Here is a 20,509-nt window from a genome sequence, read left to right as displayed (position 1 = left end):
ACCAGTCCACAGATTGAAGTTTGTCTTGAACTAGAGCGATGTTTTCAGGGGTGAATTTACGACGAAATACATGCCTTTGAATTGTACTTTGACTCCTTGGTCCAATATCAAAGTGACAAAATATCATAAAATGGTCTGATATATCGCTCACCACTATGCCAGATTTTGGAAAAGGTTTAAGGTTAGCAAAAATGTTATTGGGGTGCATTTACAAAAATAGGAACAAATCGATGGATTTTTTTAAAAATACTTTTTGATAGATTTCTTTAATATGCATACAGCGGAACCGGAACTGGATGCATGTAGGGTGTTTGTGTAGGCCTATATACGGATGTAGAATATGCGTGTGCGTGTGTGCGTGTAAGCGTATGTTCATATGTCAATCCACTGTAGTTATCTTCGCGTGTTTCTTTCTTTAGTTCTGACGAGCGCGACCTCTACCCATATGTCTCTGAGGTGGGTCGGAGACGCGGAGTTCATAAGAATCACTATTGTGATGGAAGTTTTTGCATTGTCGTCTCCCTGGTATGACGAAACCAGAATATAATAATTGCAATTGAATTGACAAATTCCCCTACATCGACGTAAATATGCACTGAATTGATCAGTGTTTTAGTAGTAGCCATGATAAAAGAAATCATTTGGGTACATACTCGAGCAGGATTCGAACCTACGACCTCCTGATCTCCGGACAGGCGTCATCTACGCTAGACCACAGAGCTTCCGCCCGACAGCAAGTGTTGGTTCTAATCTAACTGGTACTGCGTAAAATTATTCAAATTCATGAAATTCTTCCGTCGATGTTTTCATTGAAACTGATTGACAAATTGCCCTACATCGACGCAAATAAGCACTGAATTGATCAGTGTTTTAGTAGCAGCCATGATAAAAGAAATCATGGGCATATACTCGAGGAGATTCGAACCTACGACCTCCTGATCCTAGACTAGATTAGACCAACTGATATTAAACAGTCTATTAGACCAACTGGCTGTAGACCAAGTGGTAATAGAGTGTAAACCGATCCGGACGATAGCCTCTTTGAAATGGTTGTTTGAAGGTTAAATATAAATTCAAAACTCGTCTTTTAATATTACATGAGAAAAAGTACCAACGCACCCTTTCGGCAAAACCGGGGGGGGGGGGGGGGGTTGGGCTTTGGACGAAGGGTGGGGTTCCAGTCAACGCGACGCGACCCAACGCTCCCAACGCACCCTTTCGGCAAAATCGGGGGGGGGGGGGGGGGGGCTTTGGACGAAGGGTGGTGTTCCCATTAACGCGACGCGCCACCACCCAACCCACCCTTTCGGCACAAGCCTGGTGTGAAGGGGTGGGGAGCGGGGGTTGAGTGATGATTTTTTAATGATTGTTAAATGTTTCTTAGGGGCATGCATGCAACATGTGTGGGTTCACATGCCTATGGGCAATAGTAAATGTATTTACTTTTGTGTGCCCTGACCCTCATGTAGTCTCCATTCATATCCTTTTCATTTTGTGTAACGTGTACAGTACAGTGTACCCTTTGTAATGTTCATTCTGGTTTTTGTTTCATGTTTGTAATGTTTGTGATATGTATCCTATATTCTTTGCATGGTCGAATAAATAATAATAATAATGATAATAATAATACTGAAATAATTAAATAATATGATGTACAATAAAAAAAAAATTAAAAAGGACATTATTTCTCTACAAGACCTCGAGACATTCGACAATATCCTTATTATCCTATAAGAGACAATGTCTCTTAGTAGAATTAAACAATATGATTGATCATTATTTAAATGTGTGGCTTATCATTAGTATGCTCATTTATATGCTCATTTATGCAGCTTTTACATTTTCTTGGAAGTTAATATACAGGGTCATTCCCATGGAAAACTGTTGCGGTGTAAAGGATATGATGAAAAATCAGATCAAATCTGTAGTACATAGTTTCAGTGTTACCACTATACTGTTCCCGTGTAAGTCATTAATTCAAAGCAAGAAAGCTCTATGAGCATTAGCAACACTGTAACTAACTGACTGTCGCTCTTTTGTGTCAACAGGATCAATCACAGCTATGATCCAAATCAAAATCTCGGAATATGAAAGGTCAAAATTTTGCAGCATCATCATGCCGTTAGCATGGAGTTGCATTTGAATCATCACATTTAGGCCATAATAACAAATCACAACACAACCCATTCCCTTCTTTATAAAACATGCTAAAGCCATACATACATGACATTTAGATGATTGATCTTTCTTCATCTTCAACCACTGGCTAAAATCTAGCGCCTTCCTATCGTCTTTGAATTCATGGTCAATAGCGAGTGATTGAATTGAATTGAACTGAATAAAATTTAAGAATACACCACAAATGGCAAAAGGCTTGGTTTATTTACAACTTGAATATCATTGGCATTTGGTAAAGGTCTTTTTGCACATAAAAACTAAAACTATGATAGGGAAAACGCCATGCATACTTTGAAGAAAAAAAAAAGAATCACCAAGTGCAGTTTCGCACAGTGAATAGCACTTTATGCATCATGTGATATACAATTGTACTTTATGCATCATAGTTGTGATAGAGTGTCGCTTGTTTTCGTTCGTTTCGTTTCATTTATTTCATTTCCAACACATATGATCACAACATTTGAATACACATGATACAACAACGCAATGAAAAACAAACAATGAACCACAGTAATACATAATACAATTTTATAATAATTTCAAAACAAGTACAAAAAAAAAAATGTTTGGAAAATGGTGTCGTTGTTGAGACCTAATGGACCACGAGATGAAGCTGGCACCATGATGCGTTCCCTGTATGCATCCTATGTATACTCCTGTGACAATAGAAATTGGTCCTCTTTTGGCGTGTGGGGAGAGCCACTGTTACACGAGACAATTTTATGTTCAAAGACGAGCATGGCGACAGATACAGACCTACATCCTGTTTCGGCAGATAAATGAGATTTCAAAACAAAGGTTAAGTTATAACGCGTTCGCCAGTGAGAATGGAGTAAAGAAAAATGCTACTATAGCTGGATTGTAAAAGTTGGGATGAATGAATGACACCAATCTTACATAAATGTTGGTCTGGCGTTCCGATTCAACCTCTTAATGAACCTCCATAATGGGAAAATGGGGTGCTGTTCGTTAATTCCGAAGGTTCGTAATTCCGAAGGTTCGTTATTGCGAAGGTTCGTTAATCCGAAACACACAAAGTCCCTATATCCAGAGGTTCGTTAATCCGAAAATGAAAAAAAAAGAGGTTCGTTAATCCGAACATTTGTGACGTTATTCCGAAGATTCGTTAATCCGAAAATGAAACAGGGTTCGCTATTCCGAAGGCTCGTTTATCCGAAAATGAAGTAGGGTTCGTTATTCCGAAGGTTCGTTGATCCGAAAGTGAAATTGGGTCCGTAACGAACCTTCGGAATAACGAGCTTTGTTTCATTTTCGGATGAACGAACCTTCGGAATAACAAACCTTATTTTAATCAATTGATATTGATATTTTAAATTAATTGATATACATGTACTCGTAAAGACGATCGCGACTGGCGTGACATTTTTCACGGTTAACAACCCTTTTACTGGCACTTACTCTTAAAGGTACATCATAAGAATCCTTCCCAGCTACTTATTTCTTTTTTTGCCACCATCAGCCTAGTTTGAGATGCCACGGTTAAAAAAAGGACCTAGCTCCTCCCCCGGTCTTCCACGAAGTCGTCTGAAATGATGATTTGATGTGCGTGCGTGTGTGTGTGTGTGTGTGTGTGTGTGTGTGTGTGTGTGTGTGTGTGTGTGTGTTTCTATCATGATAGTAATCACGCCTTCAAACTGAATGCTCACTGTAGAACCTTGTGACAGAATTGCAATTTAAAAAGGGGGAAAAACAAGAACTCATACATGCATGGGGTTGCTCATAATATTATACTCAAAACGCTTACCAAAGAAAGGAAACCAAGATTCATCGTCACTTATAAGACTCTTAGCCTGGGCTCAGCCCGGGCTCTGCCCACGGCCCTGCACTGTAAACGTGGTCGAAGACAAAGAAATAAAAGATTAGGCTTTCACTATTGTCCGGAGAGGAACGGATTCTGTAAGACACTATTTACCAAGATAAATGCATTTTCATAATACTTCCTTCGCGTACCGTCATTTTCATTATTTCAATTTAATACTGCGTTATGAATTGCCTAACCGTGGATGTATGTGCTTTTCTGTATAATGTACGCTATCTCTGTGTTACTTGATCTCTCTTTGCGTCGTTACAGACACCCTTACTCCAGTATTGTGTCACGCTGAAAATGTCACAATGGACACCGGTATCACTGCTAATTTTGTAGTGTATGTTGCAGTTTATTTTAACTTAAGTATAGTAGTGAGAGCGAGTAAGTAAGAAATTGCCTCGTCGTGCTGCTCTCGTGTCTCTGAAAATATGTCATCATTGATTTCTTTTTTCATCTAAATAAATAGGCCTACATGTATTTTAAAATTACATTTCTTTTTGTATCCAACGAATAGAAAGACTCCTGCCGAATCATTCTTACGCTTTCAAAACGTCAGTGAACAAAGGCCTATTATATTTCTTTATTCAAAACCTGAATCCAAATCATTACGATGCAGAAAATGTAAAGTGGCAACCCTTTGTAGACACACAATGAATTGTACATGTAGGGCCTAAATTGTATATATAAAACTTGCCGGTCTAAATGCAAAATATCGCTTAATGTGTGCGTGAACATGAGGAGTGTTAACGTGTGATTGTATTTGAAGACTTGCCTGGCCTAATGAGAAAGAAATTAACAAAGACACGCAAAAAAAAAAGAAGAAAAAAAAAAAGCATTGAAAGACAATAGGGGCGAACGGAGGTAATCGCTAATGACGAACCAAACCAACAAACATCCACATGTTTGTAAAATAGTGAAATTGGCATCCATATTCAAATTCAAAACGCGTCGTTGAATGTTAATCCAAAAATGAATAAATGAAAACAAGACTTAAATAATATAACGCTTTTATTGAAATACATCATCTTTTACTCGTGGTTTGTAGACGTAAATTAATAATTTAGACATTCTCCTCCAACCATGTTACTATTTTCTTCAGCTCTTATCTCGATTTCTTTTGTTCCTTATAAGTTTCCTCTAATCCAATGTAACTTTGTTTGTAAATAGGTACCTATACCCTTTGTTTAATGTTCACGGCCTTGCTGGAGACTAGCTAATAGATGAAAACATGGCTTTTATCCGTCGTTTAAACAAACAAAGAAACAAACGAACAAACACCCACACACATACGCACACACACACACACACGCACACACACTCACACACGACACACATAACTTTCTAAACATTTTACTTTAACAATCACATGTTAGTTTGACTGAACTAACCATGTATTCTTTCTCTTTTTCTTTTTCTTTTTGATTGCGCGAACGAATCGACATTAGGGGCCCACTGTCACCGTGTCATTCACTATTCCTGATTAATTCATACAATGCACCTAAAAAATCAAACACTTCAATCCTGAAGGTCACCAATGACCATCCTCTCAAATGGACACCTTTGTAGGAGTGTTGAGGGGCGAATCTTGTGTGTGTTCTCGTCATAGTATTGTATATAACCACATCATTTCCATTACATTTCTCTCTTTATATAATATGACTATGATCACAGTTCCGAAGATAATGTATATTCTCATCTCTCCCTTTCTATTTGGACCAAAACACCGGTCCTACGCCTTGGCCATTATTATTTCATAAACCTATACATCTCGATTGTTAAAAACAATGACGCATTCAGACTTTTCAAATGCATTTCCAAATCTCTACATTTATTTCATGTCACAATAAATATAAATAAAACGATAAATATCAAATTCCAAAACTGTTCATAATTAAAGTACACGTGATGTGAGTTCATTAATAGATAGATAAGATTACAATCAAGGGCACTAATGTTGGAAGAAAAAAGAAAAGAAAGGAGGGGACAAACTTTTTTCCTGTGAATGTATCATAAAATCAGCCTTGGAACTTCGCCCTTTTTGATCAGCAGGCCTTCGCATAATCTGTACGTGCAGTTATTAGCCCTTACAATTTTGTTGCGGCGAAGCAGATTTTGCTTTTGTCCTTGCTTTATCCTTCTTTAAATTATGAATCCAATTTTGGATGTCCGACAGGGTAAAATATGCAGATTGTAGTCTGAAGACTATTTTCGTGGTGCAACAGGGGGTTTGCTCAGGGGTGGAATTTTTACCCTATAAAATGCATACAATCAAATGTGATGTTATCATTGAATTTAGTAATAATGATTGAGATGGACCAAAACATACGACCCGACTTTCAAAAGCAGCATATTGTGTGCTGGATACGCTCTCCGCTATACAAGCAAACCGCAGGGAAGCAAACCATGTCCATGTCCATGACAGTGGTATGAAATAAAATTATGGTTGTTATGATAGACTGAAAAAAAACAACAACATGAAATTTGTGGATCTCTTCATTTTTCGGTACAGTATACAGTGTACATCCGGAATCGGTCGTCTTGATCGTTGACCCGGAAAATGACAATCTTTGACTTCCGGTGTCAAAAGCCAACGCCTCTATCCCATATACATTATCGATTGCCGGTTATAAAAAATGCGTGGGTATGGGCGTATGCCTATTGACAGCAAGTGCTTAAACGTAATTACAATTTTAGTAAGATGATGATGATGATGCTGTTGCTGCTGATAATAATAATAATAATAATAATAATAATAATAATAATAATAATAATAATAATAATAATAATAGTAATAATAATAATAATAATAATAATAATAATAATAACAATAATAATGACAATGATGATAATAATAATAATAATAGGAACAAAAATAGGAACAACGAAAATCACATTATTGATTGATTAAATCATACTTTTGAAGAATTGAATATAAAATTTTATATAACAAGAATCTATAACATCCATACTTAGGCTGTTATAACACAAAATTCTACTTTGCATTGATGTCAGAACTTGCACCATATTATACAGTTGCACATTTTGCTACATTTCTAAAATCAAACATTCCATGATATTAGGGTAGATAGTATAATTCAAAATTCCAAATGCCCATCGAAATGTCTTTCTTAAAATCAAAAACTTTTGCGTATGCTGTTTTTCGATCACATCAAGACTCATGAAATTAATTATAGTACATTAGTACATGTTGATTGTCTTGCACAGGCAACTAATGTCAAGAAAGCGAGTTGACTATACAGGTTGGCGTCGCAAAGTTGCTGAAAATGATTAGACATGTTGTCAAATCGGCAAGAAAGGCGCTTGTGCAGTAATTTTACATGGCATGCCACACAGTTTGAGACCAATTGCAAATTGCAAGAAATTTAGTCGCAATCTTAATTCTGTATACATATTTTCATCGACCATTCTTGAAAGGCAATCAATCTTTGGCTTTACGCTAATCATAAGAGTTGAAGTGAATAATACGATGCAATGTTTCATGTTTTCTTTGAACTGTACAATGTGCGTTGGAAAATTTCAGAATTCATAAATGCCAGCAATAATTTTACAGATGGCCTACAGCAGAAACTCTGGCCAAAACTATCATCTTATGGACCGAGAGACAGAATGTGCTCGGTAAGTTTCTCTCAGTCGCAAGTAAACTATTCCTCGAAGAATTTCAAGCAGCTATACACCTCCAAGAAGGTAACTGTAGTGAGCTTATCCATGAGTAAGCTATAATCGTTGAAGAAAGAAGAAAAAAGAAACAACCATTGAAGCAGCACACTCTTGTAAATACAATATGCCACATCTCACTTATTTTGATTTTCAAATTTCATATTTACACCTTGGTATATTCACAATGGCACCTCATTAATTCTGTAGATGTTACTGTCACTTGAACGACACTTTCAAAAAAAGAAGAAAAGAATGGATTTAATAATTCACTACTTCTTTTGCATGGGGAATCAACAGCTGTGTAAACAAAAGTTTTACGACCGTCATTTTGGCATCACTCTTTCTCCATCTCTCATCTCTTTTTCATCGTGATGATTAGAATCGCTATGTCCATTATAACCTACTCTTGAAAAGAACTATACATATCAAATTTCCCCTAACAAAAACAACAACAGAAACAGAGAAAGTACACAGGTCTCGTAATTCAAGCCACGCACTATATATGCATGAATTAGAATCAACCAAACGGAATAGTATTCGCTATGATTTCACCGTTGATAGTCTCCATGATAATCTTATGGGGTGCACGTTCTCTCCGCTGACTTGATTTGTTGGAGGAGGCTGGCTAGTCTCTTGGTGTCATTCAGAGGGGCTTGCACTTTCTGCAGTAAAAGTACCCTTTCACCTCGAAGTATCCTGAAATCAAAACAGGCTAATTAAGTTAAAATTATTATACAGACTGTCTGGCATTGAAATTTGTTTCCACTGCGGCTCATTCTTTTTTTTCTTTTGTTTTTTCCCTTATAAAAGCGTCGCTATCAGAACAATCACAAAATGGAATATGTTACCCTGTTGAACAACCTTTGGAAGCATGGGTGGTTCGATTGAATCAACCTTGAAAGCAAGAGAATATTGATCTGAGGGGTGAAGGTTGAGGTGTGAATTTTCTTCAATTTGTCTCCTTCTATAAATGAATGAAATTTGTTAAATTTCAGATCAGCAGTTGCGATTTACACAAATTTCCCTTGTAGAGGGAGACAAATAATGAAAAAAATTCACACCTGAATCAGTCTTCATTCACTGTGAACCGGCCGGGGTACATTGGAAAACCAAGGATCGATCTTCGTCAGCGAATAAGTGCGTCAAAGCATAACATCATAGTACGCTCATCGAAAACGGTCGACTATTATTCGAGATTCTTCGGCTGTGTGTGTTCAGTACAATCATATAATAGGCCTACTTACATAGAGATCAGTGATTAAGCTGTTCACAATTCATTACAGAGATTCTCGAATACGAGTGTACAATTTTGTCCATCTGAGCCGGGACATGCAGTTTTCCCTCTCCATCACGGTATCCCCAAGTTACCGCTGGTCTTTAGATATATATACAAGAGAAATACGAGACTACACTTCAAAAACATCAGTGTTAGATTTAACACCATGGTTGTTAAATCTAACACCGATCAAGTGTAAATAGAGGACCACACCCACAGGTGTAGAATGTACACTAAAAAAAAGTAAACACTTTTTCAAGTTTATCTTTCTCATAGACTATCTGCCTAAAAATTGTGTTTTATATACCATGTTAAAGGTAATTTAATTAGCTATCAACCTTGTAGGTCTATGAAAATGTTAACTTTACGCATGAGTGAACACATTCGTTTTTCTCTTCCAAGGCACAAAAGCAAAAATTGCAAAATGGACAAGTTGTTATTCAAGCGTATTTGCTCTTCCATATAATAATGAGAACAAAAGACAAATTTAACACAAAAGAAATGCAAATTGATTTGCAAAAATCAACCTATGATCTCAATAATGTCTCTGTAACCCTCAAAAGATAAAGAAAGGCAAAAAATAATGGAGGAAACTGAAGAATCTTATGTCAAATCCGCAATCAAAAGACATGAGAGAAAATGATGGTAACAAAGAAAGTTAAATTTGAAACGTGATTTCAAATCAAGAAAATTTGAAATAATATTTGGATCATGATTTGTCTCGTGCATTCCTAAATTCCTTAATTAAAAGGTAAAATGAAGAAATTCTGTCGATTTTATCACCTTTACGGCTTACTCCCTATGTCATTTAAAGTTTGAATTGATGGAAAATGTTTATGTTCCACCTTCAGTTTCCCCACTATGTTTTTGTTTTGAATATAAAGGGAAACAAGGGAACGGAAACTTATTTTCGCTGTTCTCTTCATGTCTCTCATTGCTTTAAATTGGTCTTTTGTCATCATTGCTATCTTGGAAGGCATTTGCAAATGAATTTCAATATGTCCAATTCTGCAATTTTTACTTTTCTGCCTTGGAGGACAAAAACAAATGTGTTCACTTATGCGTAAAATTTCCCTTTGTATAAACCTACCAGGTTGATAGCCAATTAAATAATCTTTGATATGGTATATGACACATTGATTTTTATCTACATCTTCTATGCAAAATATTAACTGGAAAAAGTGTTTACTTTCTTTTTTTGCAGAGTGTATGTTGTGATGGAGTTGAAAAGTGTTCACCTGGCACTTCGTGGTGTTAATTTGGCACTGTAGCTGGTGATATTTTTGACACTTGCGATGGTGTTAATTCAACAATGACACCGCATGGTGTTGATTTGATATTGCTGGTGTTAATGTCAATGGTATAACACCCGTCCAGCTTCAATATGAGACCATGCACACCAACTGGTGTAACTATGGCGCAAATGTGTTAACACCTTTTTTTTTTCAAAAAATCAAGTACTTTATCGGAAAATTATTGATCGTCTGGTTGAAGATCAAAATCAACAAAAAGAATAGTAACTAAACTATTCAAAAAACAATGTCATAGTTTCATAAATTAATGACACCCGGAGATGTTAATCTAACATCTAAATGAGCACCGGAAATCTAACACCAGCTATTTGTGTTTCATATTGAACACCGGAATTTTTACAGTGTATACATCGTACTATGCACGTCAGTTGATACTGGTATGACTGTTTCATGAAAGCATGTATCATGTATAACTTTAAAATTCCATAGGTTTCTTATGTATCTGTCAGTAAAGTAAAAATTGGGAATGAAGTCGCACTAAGCTGTAATGAACAGGTCAGTATTTTGCCTACCAATTCCTCGCAGATTCTTGCCGCAGCCGGCGCAGTTGAAACAATCGAAGTGGAATCCATGATCGCGAATCTTTGAGAATTTGCCTCTGTTTTGGGGAAGAATATCAGTGAACCAATCGATCAATCAATCACAGAACCAATCAATGAACACTGACTATTTATGGATAAGATAAATAAATGATCAGATATGATAAAGATAATATAAATGTATTATGAATATATACAGTAAGTAAATCGAAAATAATACTAAACTTATTCAATACCGGTAGTAATCAAGATTGGGCACTGATTGGCTGATACCTGACTTAATATGTTTGATTTTGTGACTTATGCTTAATATCATCTTTGTTTTCCAAATCTGACCCTACTATAGTGTTTGCTTTGAAAGAGTTAATCATGACCTCGTCACTAAACCTCTCACCTTACCCTTGCTATACCTCACTCAAATAGGACGGGTCTTCATAAATCAAGTAGTGATGTTTGTCATTGTGAGATACGATTATACAAATATTTCGAAGCAGATTTCAGCCAGAGTTCAAGGGCAGATTTTGGGCTTCCATTCATGCCAATTCATACACCTCAAGAGATGCAATTTCATCAAAGGGCATCTTAATTGTCTTTCCGATTTCGATGCAATATTGGGTATAGTAGACAATTCATTTTGGGGAAATTGAATTGTAACAGTGTCGGGACTGTTGGAAGGAGCAATATTATTTTTTAAGGAGGTTATGCTGGCCACTCCTACACCATATAACTATCTTGAACAATAATGAACGCATTTATACCGCATATATTTTTATATCAATTTATACTTTCTGTTTTATTGATAAACATCCTTTTCCACTAAAACAACAACAACAACATAAACAACCAAATTTCATCCATAAATTCTGAGTTTGTGCCATCTCTTGAAACTACACTTTCATAAATCACTAACCAGTCCTTCTTCCATAGCATTATTAATTAATGCGACAGAGTCAATCGTTGTAAAGTAATGCCTTAGCACAGGTGGAAACTAGTTTCCATGGTAACACATAGCTTACTTGAGTTTGACACCACAGGCAACGCAGTGCCCGGGGGTAGCGTTCTTCAGTGGGTTGGGGGCGTTGTCGACTACCGGACCTTCCCTCTTGAACACCGTCTCGGAGCCCTTGGCTGCCCCGCTGAAGATGTGGGGTGCTGTCATTATCAAAATGATTAGAAACCCGGGATGAGAAAGTGTGTGTGTGTGTGTGAGTGTGTGTGTGTGTGTGTGTGTGTGTGTGTGCGTGTGTGTGCGTGCGTACGTGGGTGCGTGTATATGTGTATATGCACGTGTTTGTGATAATATCTTAACGTGTAGAATACACTGCCCTCGAAAAATCTAAATATCTCGCTTGAAAATATTCTTTAATAGATCCAAAAACATGTGCGTTTCACCCCAGCTGCGCATATGCATTTCTTGCAGTAATACATTCATAAATCATACATCATTACATGTTCGGAATATTTCTATCACAGTGATAGCACCAGATATTTGTATAAAAAAAATACCGAAAATAAAATCCACAGGTAAAATGACCAAAGTAACACAATAAAGCAGTTGTCAATTCTCCTTTGTCTTCCTCTTCAATCTTCAACAAACCGTGCTTCATGGTGATGGCGAAGGAAGCACTAAATGCTTGTTTACTTTCTTTGTTTTGAGTGTGCCGATGGGGTCTAAGAACCTCCCGAATGTCTTGCCGCTCTAGGTGGGATCCCAAAGGAATGTTATACACGTATACAGACTCCCCTCCCCCCCCCCTCCTCCTCCTCCTCCGCCCCCACCCCCGTTCCGCCTTTCATTCTCGTATGTACCCCAGATGGCAGCCTCATCTTGACTGCGCACTTCATATTGATTTCGCATCTCCTCATGAGTACACAATGATACTGGCGCATGGAATACCATCCTTGAATCCACGCCACGACAAGCTGATAAAATAGTTGCCATGAAACTTAACTCAATTATTAATTTTAATTTGATAGATATGCGAATGATATTTAGGCCTAATACAACAGTGCAGTTTTCGAAAGCCGTTGAAAATGGTAAACAAGTCTTATATATAATAATTATATTTCACATAACGACATTTACAATCGCATAATTTTCATGCTTATATCTATATAAAGTTTGACGGTCTTCAGGGTTTCAGTGATTAGCATTGATCATAATCATTTTGATTCTATTTTACTAATCAAAATCACATCATCAATGCATGAGATGTGAGATGACGACATCGTTTTATCTAATTTGCATACACGATCGTTACCGTCTTGTTTAGAATATCTGAAACTTTTAAGAGCATAAAATATATATATATTTTTTTATTTGTAATGAGAGTTTGACTGTTGTGTTTATCAGTTATTTTTTTTAATTCTATTCAAAGAGGTAAATTTAAACATAGAGTGAAGTTTCCCTTTCATTTCTTTTTTTTTTTTCATGTCAGACACCAACCATTGCCCTCCTCCAGCTTGTTGAACGACTCCGAGATCGTGAACGGGTTGGCTTGCAATGCATCGCCGGCATCACTGACGTCCTGGTCGGTGATCACCGGCCGCTCGATCTTGTCCTCCTCGTCGTCTAGTCGCTGCGTGAAGGAGAGAAGGAGGTCAGAGATGTGACTCAGTAATGACAATAATCAATTATAGATTTATTTAGAAGTACTTTTTGTCTCTCTATATCCATCACTTCCCCCTCTGTATTACATGACAATCTGTTATATTCATCAGACATTTTATTATGAATTCATCTACGCCGCGCGCTACATAACTCAGAGCTAGATATATAGCTGTAATTATCCATGTGATAATTACATTTATGATGCTGATACAATATTTATTTCGACATGCTGAAGATTGGAGGGTTTCTATAACGTAGGTGAATTATGACAGCTACAGGAATACTCTATGATATATACATTAATTTATACACTGAAGAACATATCTCTTGCATTGCAGTTGCACATTGCACTTGATAAGTAGCCTAATAACATGCATATATCCGCTGCATTACAAATATGGAAAGTGCATATTGACATAACGTAGATTGCGATTTAGACTCTGATCATTCTAATCTGATTCTGATCACCGGAGAAATATGAATTCCCCCTCCCTTGGACAATTGAGCACAGTCTCGAAATCCATGCGAGTGTCTGTAGTTGGTCATTCGGAAAAAAAAAATGACAGCTATTCAATCCATATTATTACTTTTAAGAAAATACATTTCGCAAGATATCTGTGCATGTTTAAAGCAACATAATGCGCGATTCTGCAATGTTGAATGTACATAATTATACTGCAATGACGCGGGTCAGACCCCATCCCGCCGCAGGCATAGGTTATGCTCCCCTCATCGACAGCTACATATTTGGCATTCCGAATGGGCCCAAGCAGCTCTTGAATACGTGCTTCAGCGTAAAGAGCCATGTCGTTCCCTTTCGGAAGCTACCAATCAGCTGCTCAGACAAGGTGAAGTCGCGCTACTGGGTTTATAGAGACCTTCCCATGTTGTGATTGGAAATAACAGGATGTGCCGTCAAAAAAATGCAAATACAGGAAGATATCCGATAACAAATTATGACAAAGAAATTGTGAGTTAACAAAGCAGACAGGCCCGTGCAAACACGTTGGCGAGTATAATACATGTATATGTTTTCATCTGTGGTTATAGTGTACTTGTGGGTGTGTCTATACGGAGGGGAGGGAGTGGGGTGGGGTAGTTTCAACAAGGCAGATCTGTTTTGCTCGGAGAAAAGGACCCAGTTTTGTGAAACAGCAGTACACTGTAAAGCAAAGAACGACTCGTACGTTTCTCATATGGGGAAGAGCTATCGAATAAAATATATCTTACATTTCACATTGAATCCAAACGGTAAAGGATTTCAACTTACTCGGCGATTTTCTTTTATCGTTTGGTTGCCAAGTCAATTTCGCACACATCTCCCCTTTCTATGTAGGAAAGAAAACGCAGATTTCCAGCTATTGATAGGCCTATGAAACCATCATGGTGACGGTTGGTATATAGTTTTGGATGAAACCTGGCTTCAGGTTTCTAACTTTTTTTGGTGAGGTGATGAGAAACCTCTTGTGAAATAGTATGAAAGAGCATGTAATTCCAATACGAATTCAACGTTTATTTGATGAAAATTGGTTCTGAAATGGCTAAAGAATAAAAAGCAATGTGATCCCAATAAAAGATGGAACTAGCCTTTTATTAGGATCGCCTTGGTTTACTTTGTTTTAGGATATCTCAGCCATTTCAAAACTAATTTTTATCAAATAAATTTTGAATGCTCTGTAACGATTACATTTCATCAGTGATGGTGTCTGAGAATCTCGCAAAAAGTTATAAACCTCAATTTTCTTCTCCGCCAATACTATACTATTCCTTTAAATAAATTTGATGGACAATCAGCTCAAGTCCGTATCGTACATCATTTCCTAACCGCTGTCTGTCAACATGCGAGAGGTAAGACATCATGAAGGACTATTTCCTTCCGCTGTGGTTTCATTATGAGAAGTTTGAAACTTTGTTTTCGTCGTTATCATACCCATGACTAGGTGGCTTGAGTCGGGTTTGTAAGCTATCGTCTTCCAACAACTCTGCCTTCCTGAATCGTGAAGGCTCGTCTTATCGTTGCCTCGAGAGATCATGCATGAGTGGAGATGACTGTGAGCAAAATGCTGCAGATTATCAGCTGAATAATGGAGAGGACTCCAGCAAATTTGACGTCTCAGGTGTATGATACCCTGAAAGCATAATTTACCATTTGCAGATGAAACAAAAACCCAGCTTTAGGGCTTCAAAATAGTTCTAATGTTCTAAAATGTGATAGAAACAACCAATGCAAAAATTTTAATCAGTATATTTGATTTTAAGTATTGTTAAACATACAAAATATGAATAGCAGTTAAAATAAAAATGTTTCTAGACTAAACCGTCGATTGAGTTATGATTTACTGAGAAAAACAGTGATATCCCCTTATGTTTTAGACTTTATTGCGAAATTTTTACATGGTAGGATGTTTTGTGACACAACTGACCTGCACATATACCATGCATCAAATGTGACTTGAACATTTTTGATATTACTGTTCCCAATGGTAAACAGTATCTTTAAAGGGATGTATAGTTTTGATTGAGATGATGGATTTAGATTTTAACTTTTTGCGCGATAATTAGAAACTACTTACAAGAAATGTCAAATGTTACGAGCATACAGTTCTCAGAGGAATTACAAATTTATTTGATGAAAAACGGTTTTGAAATGACTGAGATATCCGCAAACAATAATAAAAGAGGTCCTATAATAAAAGGTGGGACCCATCTTTACATTTGGACCACTTGGTTTTATTTGTTTCTTGATCCGATTGCTGATATAACTTTTATGATAACTTTGGTGTTGTCAATATTCTTTTTGTCAACCTGTAATGCATTCGATTAATATCAAATTTGAAAAAAAGAGAGACACCAGCATGGTTTAGCATGCTGTGTTTTGAGTATGTTCTTCAATAATTAAAGGTAATAATAATCATTACGCGTATAATACACGCTTTTAAAAATACGAAGAAAAAAAAGGATAGCTTTTATAAGAGAAATATCAGTGACTACAATTATTGCTCAATCCACTCTCTTTTGTCTTCAAAATGCCTACATCAAAAACTTATACTCTGTCATTAGCCACACTATCTCAGACGCTATTTAGTATCTCAAAAAATGTTCTTGAGAAAAATAGCCCTCTTGGTATATCACTTCTTTGTAATATCATTGAAATAATGGAAATTATAGTTGCCAGTGGGAATGGCAGTTGTAGAGTCGTATTAAGAGAGGCAGGGAGGTGCACCTCCCTGATAGAGGTAACCAAGATACCTGGGCACACCACACCCATTCATCCTTTTAGCATCGCTGATGTCGCACGAACACGCTTTTTTTTAATTAATGTTGAACACGCTTTGTTGATCTAGGGGATAAATCAAGAACGGGGGCCTTGTATGACAGGAATCCAGTATGTGTACTTACTAACATTCCTTGCTGACCGCCCTGTCACTCAAACACTGATAGCAATGAAGATGCTTTACGACTACTATTATCATAGGTCACTCATGACCGCCACCACATAATGCAATTAACTGATATTGCCTGCCATGGGATCGCTCTTGGTTGTGACAGAGTTAAACTGGTAGACTCTATCTGTATCTCTTGCGCAGAGCGAGCCTTAAATTCCCTGAATCTGCTTACTTGATATTTATATGCAACGTGGTTGGGGATGAACTTTGGTTAAATCAAACTTGCTTGGGCTCAGTGTAAAGAAAGGACAAGGTTCATGAAGATCATTGGACTCACATTGGAATTATGAATATTTCCAGACTGAAAATCACAATAACAAAAAAGCTTGATATTGATCTGTTCTTGCATTCCATTCCTCTTTATCAAAATTTCAACAAAAACCATGGAAACCTTCAAGGACATCGATCAAATTTGGTGATTCGCTGAGAACTTTTGACAATTTGGTGTATGGCGGTTGTGTAATAGGAAATTTATACTAAGCATGCATTGTCGCCATGGTAACCACGTCTGTCATTGGAGCGCTCAATTCACGGCTATTAGAGGCCATCGTATCTCAGCTATATATTATATCAACCTAACTTCTAAGTATCATGGCTGGGGCTGGATAACATTGATTACAACCCAGACATACGATTAGGAGCGACATAGAAAACCCGCAGAAGATACAGCAGGGAGGTGATTAACAGATTTATCATGTATTTTCATTGAGAGTTAACAGTGTCCACGGACCAATAAGCACAAGAATCGGTGCCTAAACGTTCTGTATCAATGGGGAGATAACTTATTATGTTTCTACATATCAAGATGGGCACAACAAGGTACTAAAGACATGGACCGATTAGGTCCATAGTTAGACAGAAAAATCCGTCTGTCCGGATACCATTTTTTGACTTTATCGGCTCTCCTCCGTGTACTTTTGGAGTAATACAGGAGGGGATACGTATAAAGCCAGACGCAGTCTCCGCGGAGCATATTCCCGACGACCAGGTACAGACAGATCTTTCGGTCAAGTCCATGGTGTAAACGAGGATGTACACATAGCTATAGCCTGTACTTGATACTAGGCGATCATGAGGAGCTCCATGGTATACTATAGATGCGCAAAGGACTTTTTGCGTAGCTGACTCAAGAAATACACGCACCTTATATTCACTATACGTCATGGATAGTGCATGGTTGCGATGAAAATTATGATGCACAGAATGCACGATCGAGTGTGTTGACACGCCCACACGCATAAACACAATCATACAATAGTTACTCTTATATAGTGTCTCTTTTCATGAACCAGGTCAACAGAACAATACGTCGGTGCAATGGGCCCTATAAAGACGTGTGCCCATTATTGTCGAGAGAAGTATGATTTCCAACGGGCATCATCACTTTAATATAGACGTATGATTCTGATTTTAACGCACTATGTCTCATATTATCAAAGCTGTAAGATTGTACATTGGCATAGTTACAACAAACAAACAAACAAACAAACAAACAAACAAACAAACAAACAGAAGATTGTTCCAGACTCTTACCGGACCCGGACCCAAAGCAGACATGATGGTATTTGCTCCGATGATATTCCTCACCAGCAAAACAGCAGACTATACAGTATACGGGCGGGCGAGGGAGATGTCACACAACACAGTATGGAAGTGTCAAGAAAAGTTTGTTGGTACAAAGCTCCCCAGGCGAGATCTCGTCCTGCAAACTGGCTGCCTGTGCAAGCATAGCTGGAGACTGAATCACGTACCGAGGAGAGGGACCAGGGGAACCACTCATATCAACAGCCCATGTAGAAGAGATCAGTTTTGTATGCTGTACACAATATCATAAGTAGTAGGTAGGCTAGTGTATGATGCACACAAGGAGGCGATCAGTGTAATTTGTTATACTCTCACGACATAGGTCCCTACAGCCTTGCGATGGTTATGTTGAATAAAGGGAAAATTTTGCGAAGATTCCAGGAGTCCACCCCTAATCAGACTCTGTAACTCTACTTTTTCCATAGTACGTGGACGGTATGTGTTTTATGCAAGTTCATTTATGTCACAATGCAGTATATAATATTGTCTCCCAATCTCTCTCTGTCAAATTGAAGTATAAAAAGGTTTGGGATCTAGTACATAGTATGCAGCGCGACTCCATACCATATACGCACGTTGTGAATGGGAAGAATACATAAATATATAGTTATATATCTATATAGTAGATTTAGTAGAATATAGTGAAAGAAATTAGACTTGAGGCGGACGTTGCTCTATATGATTATATACATGTAGAGCAATGTCCGCCTCAAGTCTTCTTTCACTATATGCTATACCCACAATGAGGCAACGCGTCGGTTGGGAAGGGAACAATCTCTCCCACTATAGATACATAAACATACTGAGTATAAGCATATACATACAAACATATAGGCCTACTGTTATAACTATATGAATATGCAGATATATATAAATTATATATATATATATATATATATATATATAATATATATACAAAGAGAGAGAGAGAGAGAGAGAGAGAATATAGAAAGATAAATGCGCCATTAAAATGGTGCTCTCTCCCATCATTTTACTCACTTGAGCTTAATTTGTTGGCTTCTGTCAAGAGATATCAAAGTAATGACTCATCTGCGTTTTGATCAACAATACGATTAGGTCCCTATACTATTTGTAATATTATTTCTTGCTATTGCTTTTTTTTTTTTATAATTAAAAGCATGACAAAGTTGTGAATTAATCCTAATTTGATTACAGCGTCTTAACGCATGACACTGTACGCAGGTGCACTCCCATCAAAGCACGAGTCAGTTTAAAACATGGTTTTTGTTTTTACTATTCTAGTCTCAATTACATACACGCACACACACACACACGGATACATACCAGCTGCATACATAGAGTAAATGCACATACAGTTGTACATGTGGTTCTGAATGAAGTGAATGAGAATTCCGTTGTTCAATGTTGCAATGAAATTATGTTTGATAACATGAACCCAAATTTGGATATAATGCATGTCATAAAGTAGTCTAGTGGGCGACGTATTTTTAGCCTATAAATCAGTCGTTGATTGCCAGTCAATAGAGGGCGCGACAGTGTGGAAGTCAAGTCGACTAAAATGCGTCTAGGGCTCACACGGGTAAATAATTCCCCATAGAGACGTGTGTTAAAATTCAAATTTCAAAAAAAATTCTGTAAAATAGCTGGGAGAAATGAGGTGTTTCATCTTCACTAACCTGGATAAGTGAGCTATACCCTTTCATCCATCAAATTTCCAAGGCAGGTTCTTCGGCTGAAACTCTGTCCAAGGGTCCGCAAAGCCAGACTATGAGTTCTTATCACTCAAAATATCACCTATTTTCCGTACGCGCACCCAATGAAATATAGTCCCTTCAAATTCCATGAGAAAAGCTTTCATCTTCAAACTAAAATGCAGTTTGTAGAGGAATTCATACTCAATATCTGCAGCTATTCAGTTTTGTGCCAAAGTGCATCATTGATTTTTAATTAATTTTTTTTCTTCATTTATTTTGGTATCTTTGGTACGAATTTGTGAAGGGGTCTGTGACATTCCATTTTATTTACAGGTGTGAGCCCTCTAGTAAGAAACCTCCAAATAGAGGCGTGGAACCGG

General features: G+C 37.3%; 1 protein-coding gene across 1 annotated transcript; it reads right to left on the bottom strand.

Moving 5' to 3' along the window:
- Nucleotides 1-7,973: 7,973 nt before the first annotated feature.
- LOC140233145 (PDZ and LIM domain protein 1-like) lies at nucleotides 7,974-18,517 on the bottom strand. The gene is made up of 5 exons (XM_072313260.1): nucleotides 18,403-18,517; nucleotides 13,259-13,391; nucleotides 11,829-11,964; nucleotides 10,786-10,871; nucleotides 7,974-8,380 (listed from the first exon to the last, which is right to left on the bottom strand). Exons 1-5 carry the CDS (start codon nucleotides 18,424-18,426, stop codon nucleotides 8,328-8,330), a joined length of 432 nt encoding a protein of 143 aa, XP_072169361.1. The 5' UTR covers nucleotides 18,427-18,517; the 3' UTR covers nucleotides 7,974-8,327.
- Nucleotides 18,518-20,509: the final 1,992 nt, after the last annotated feature.

This window comes from Diadema setosum, chromosome 9, assembly GCF_964275005.1.
Source record: "Diadema setosum chromosome 9, eeDiaSeto1, whole genome shotgun sequence".
NCBI classification, from domain to species: domain Eukaryota; kingdom Metazoa; phylum Echinodermata; class Echinoidea; order Diadematoida; family Diadematidae; genus Diadema; species Diadema setosum.
Note: the sequence above shows the minus strand (reverse complement) of the source record. Positions and strands in the feature narration are given on the sequence as shown.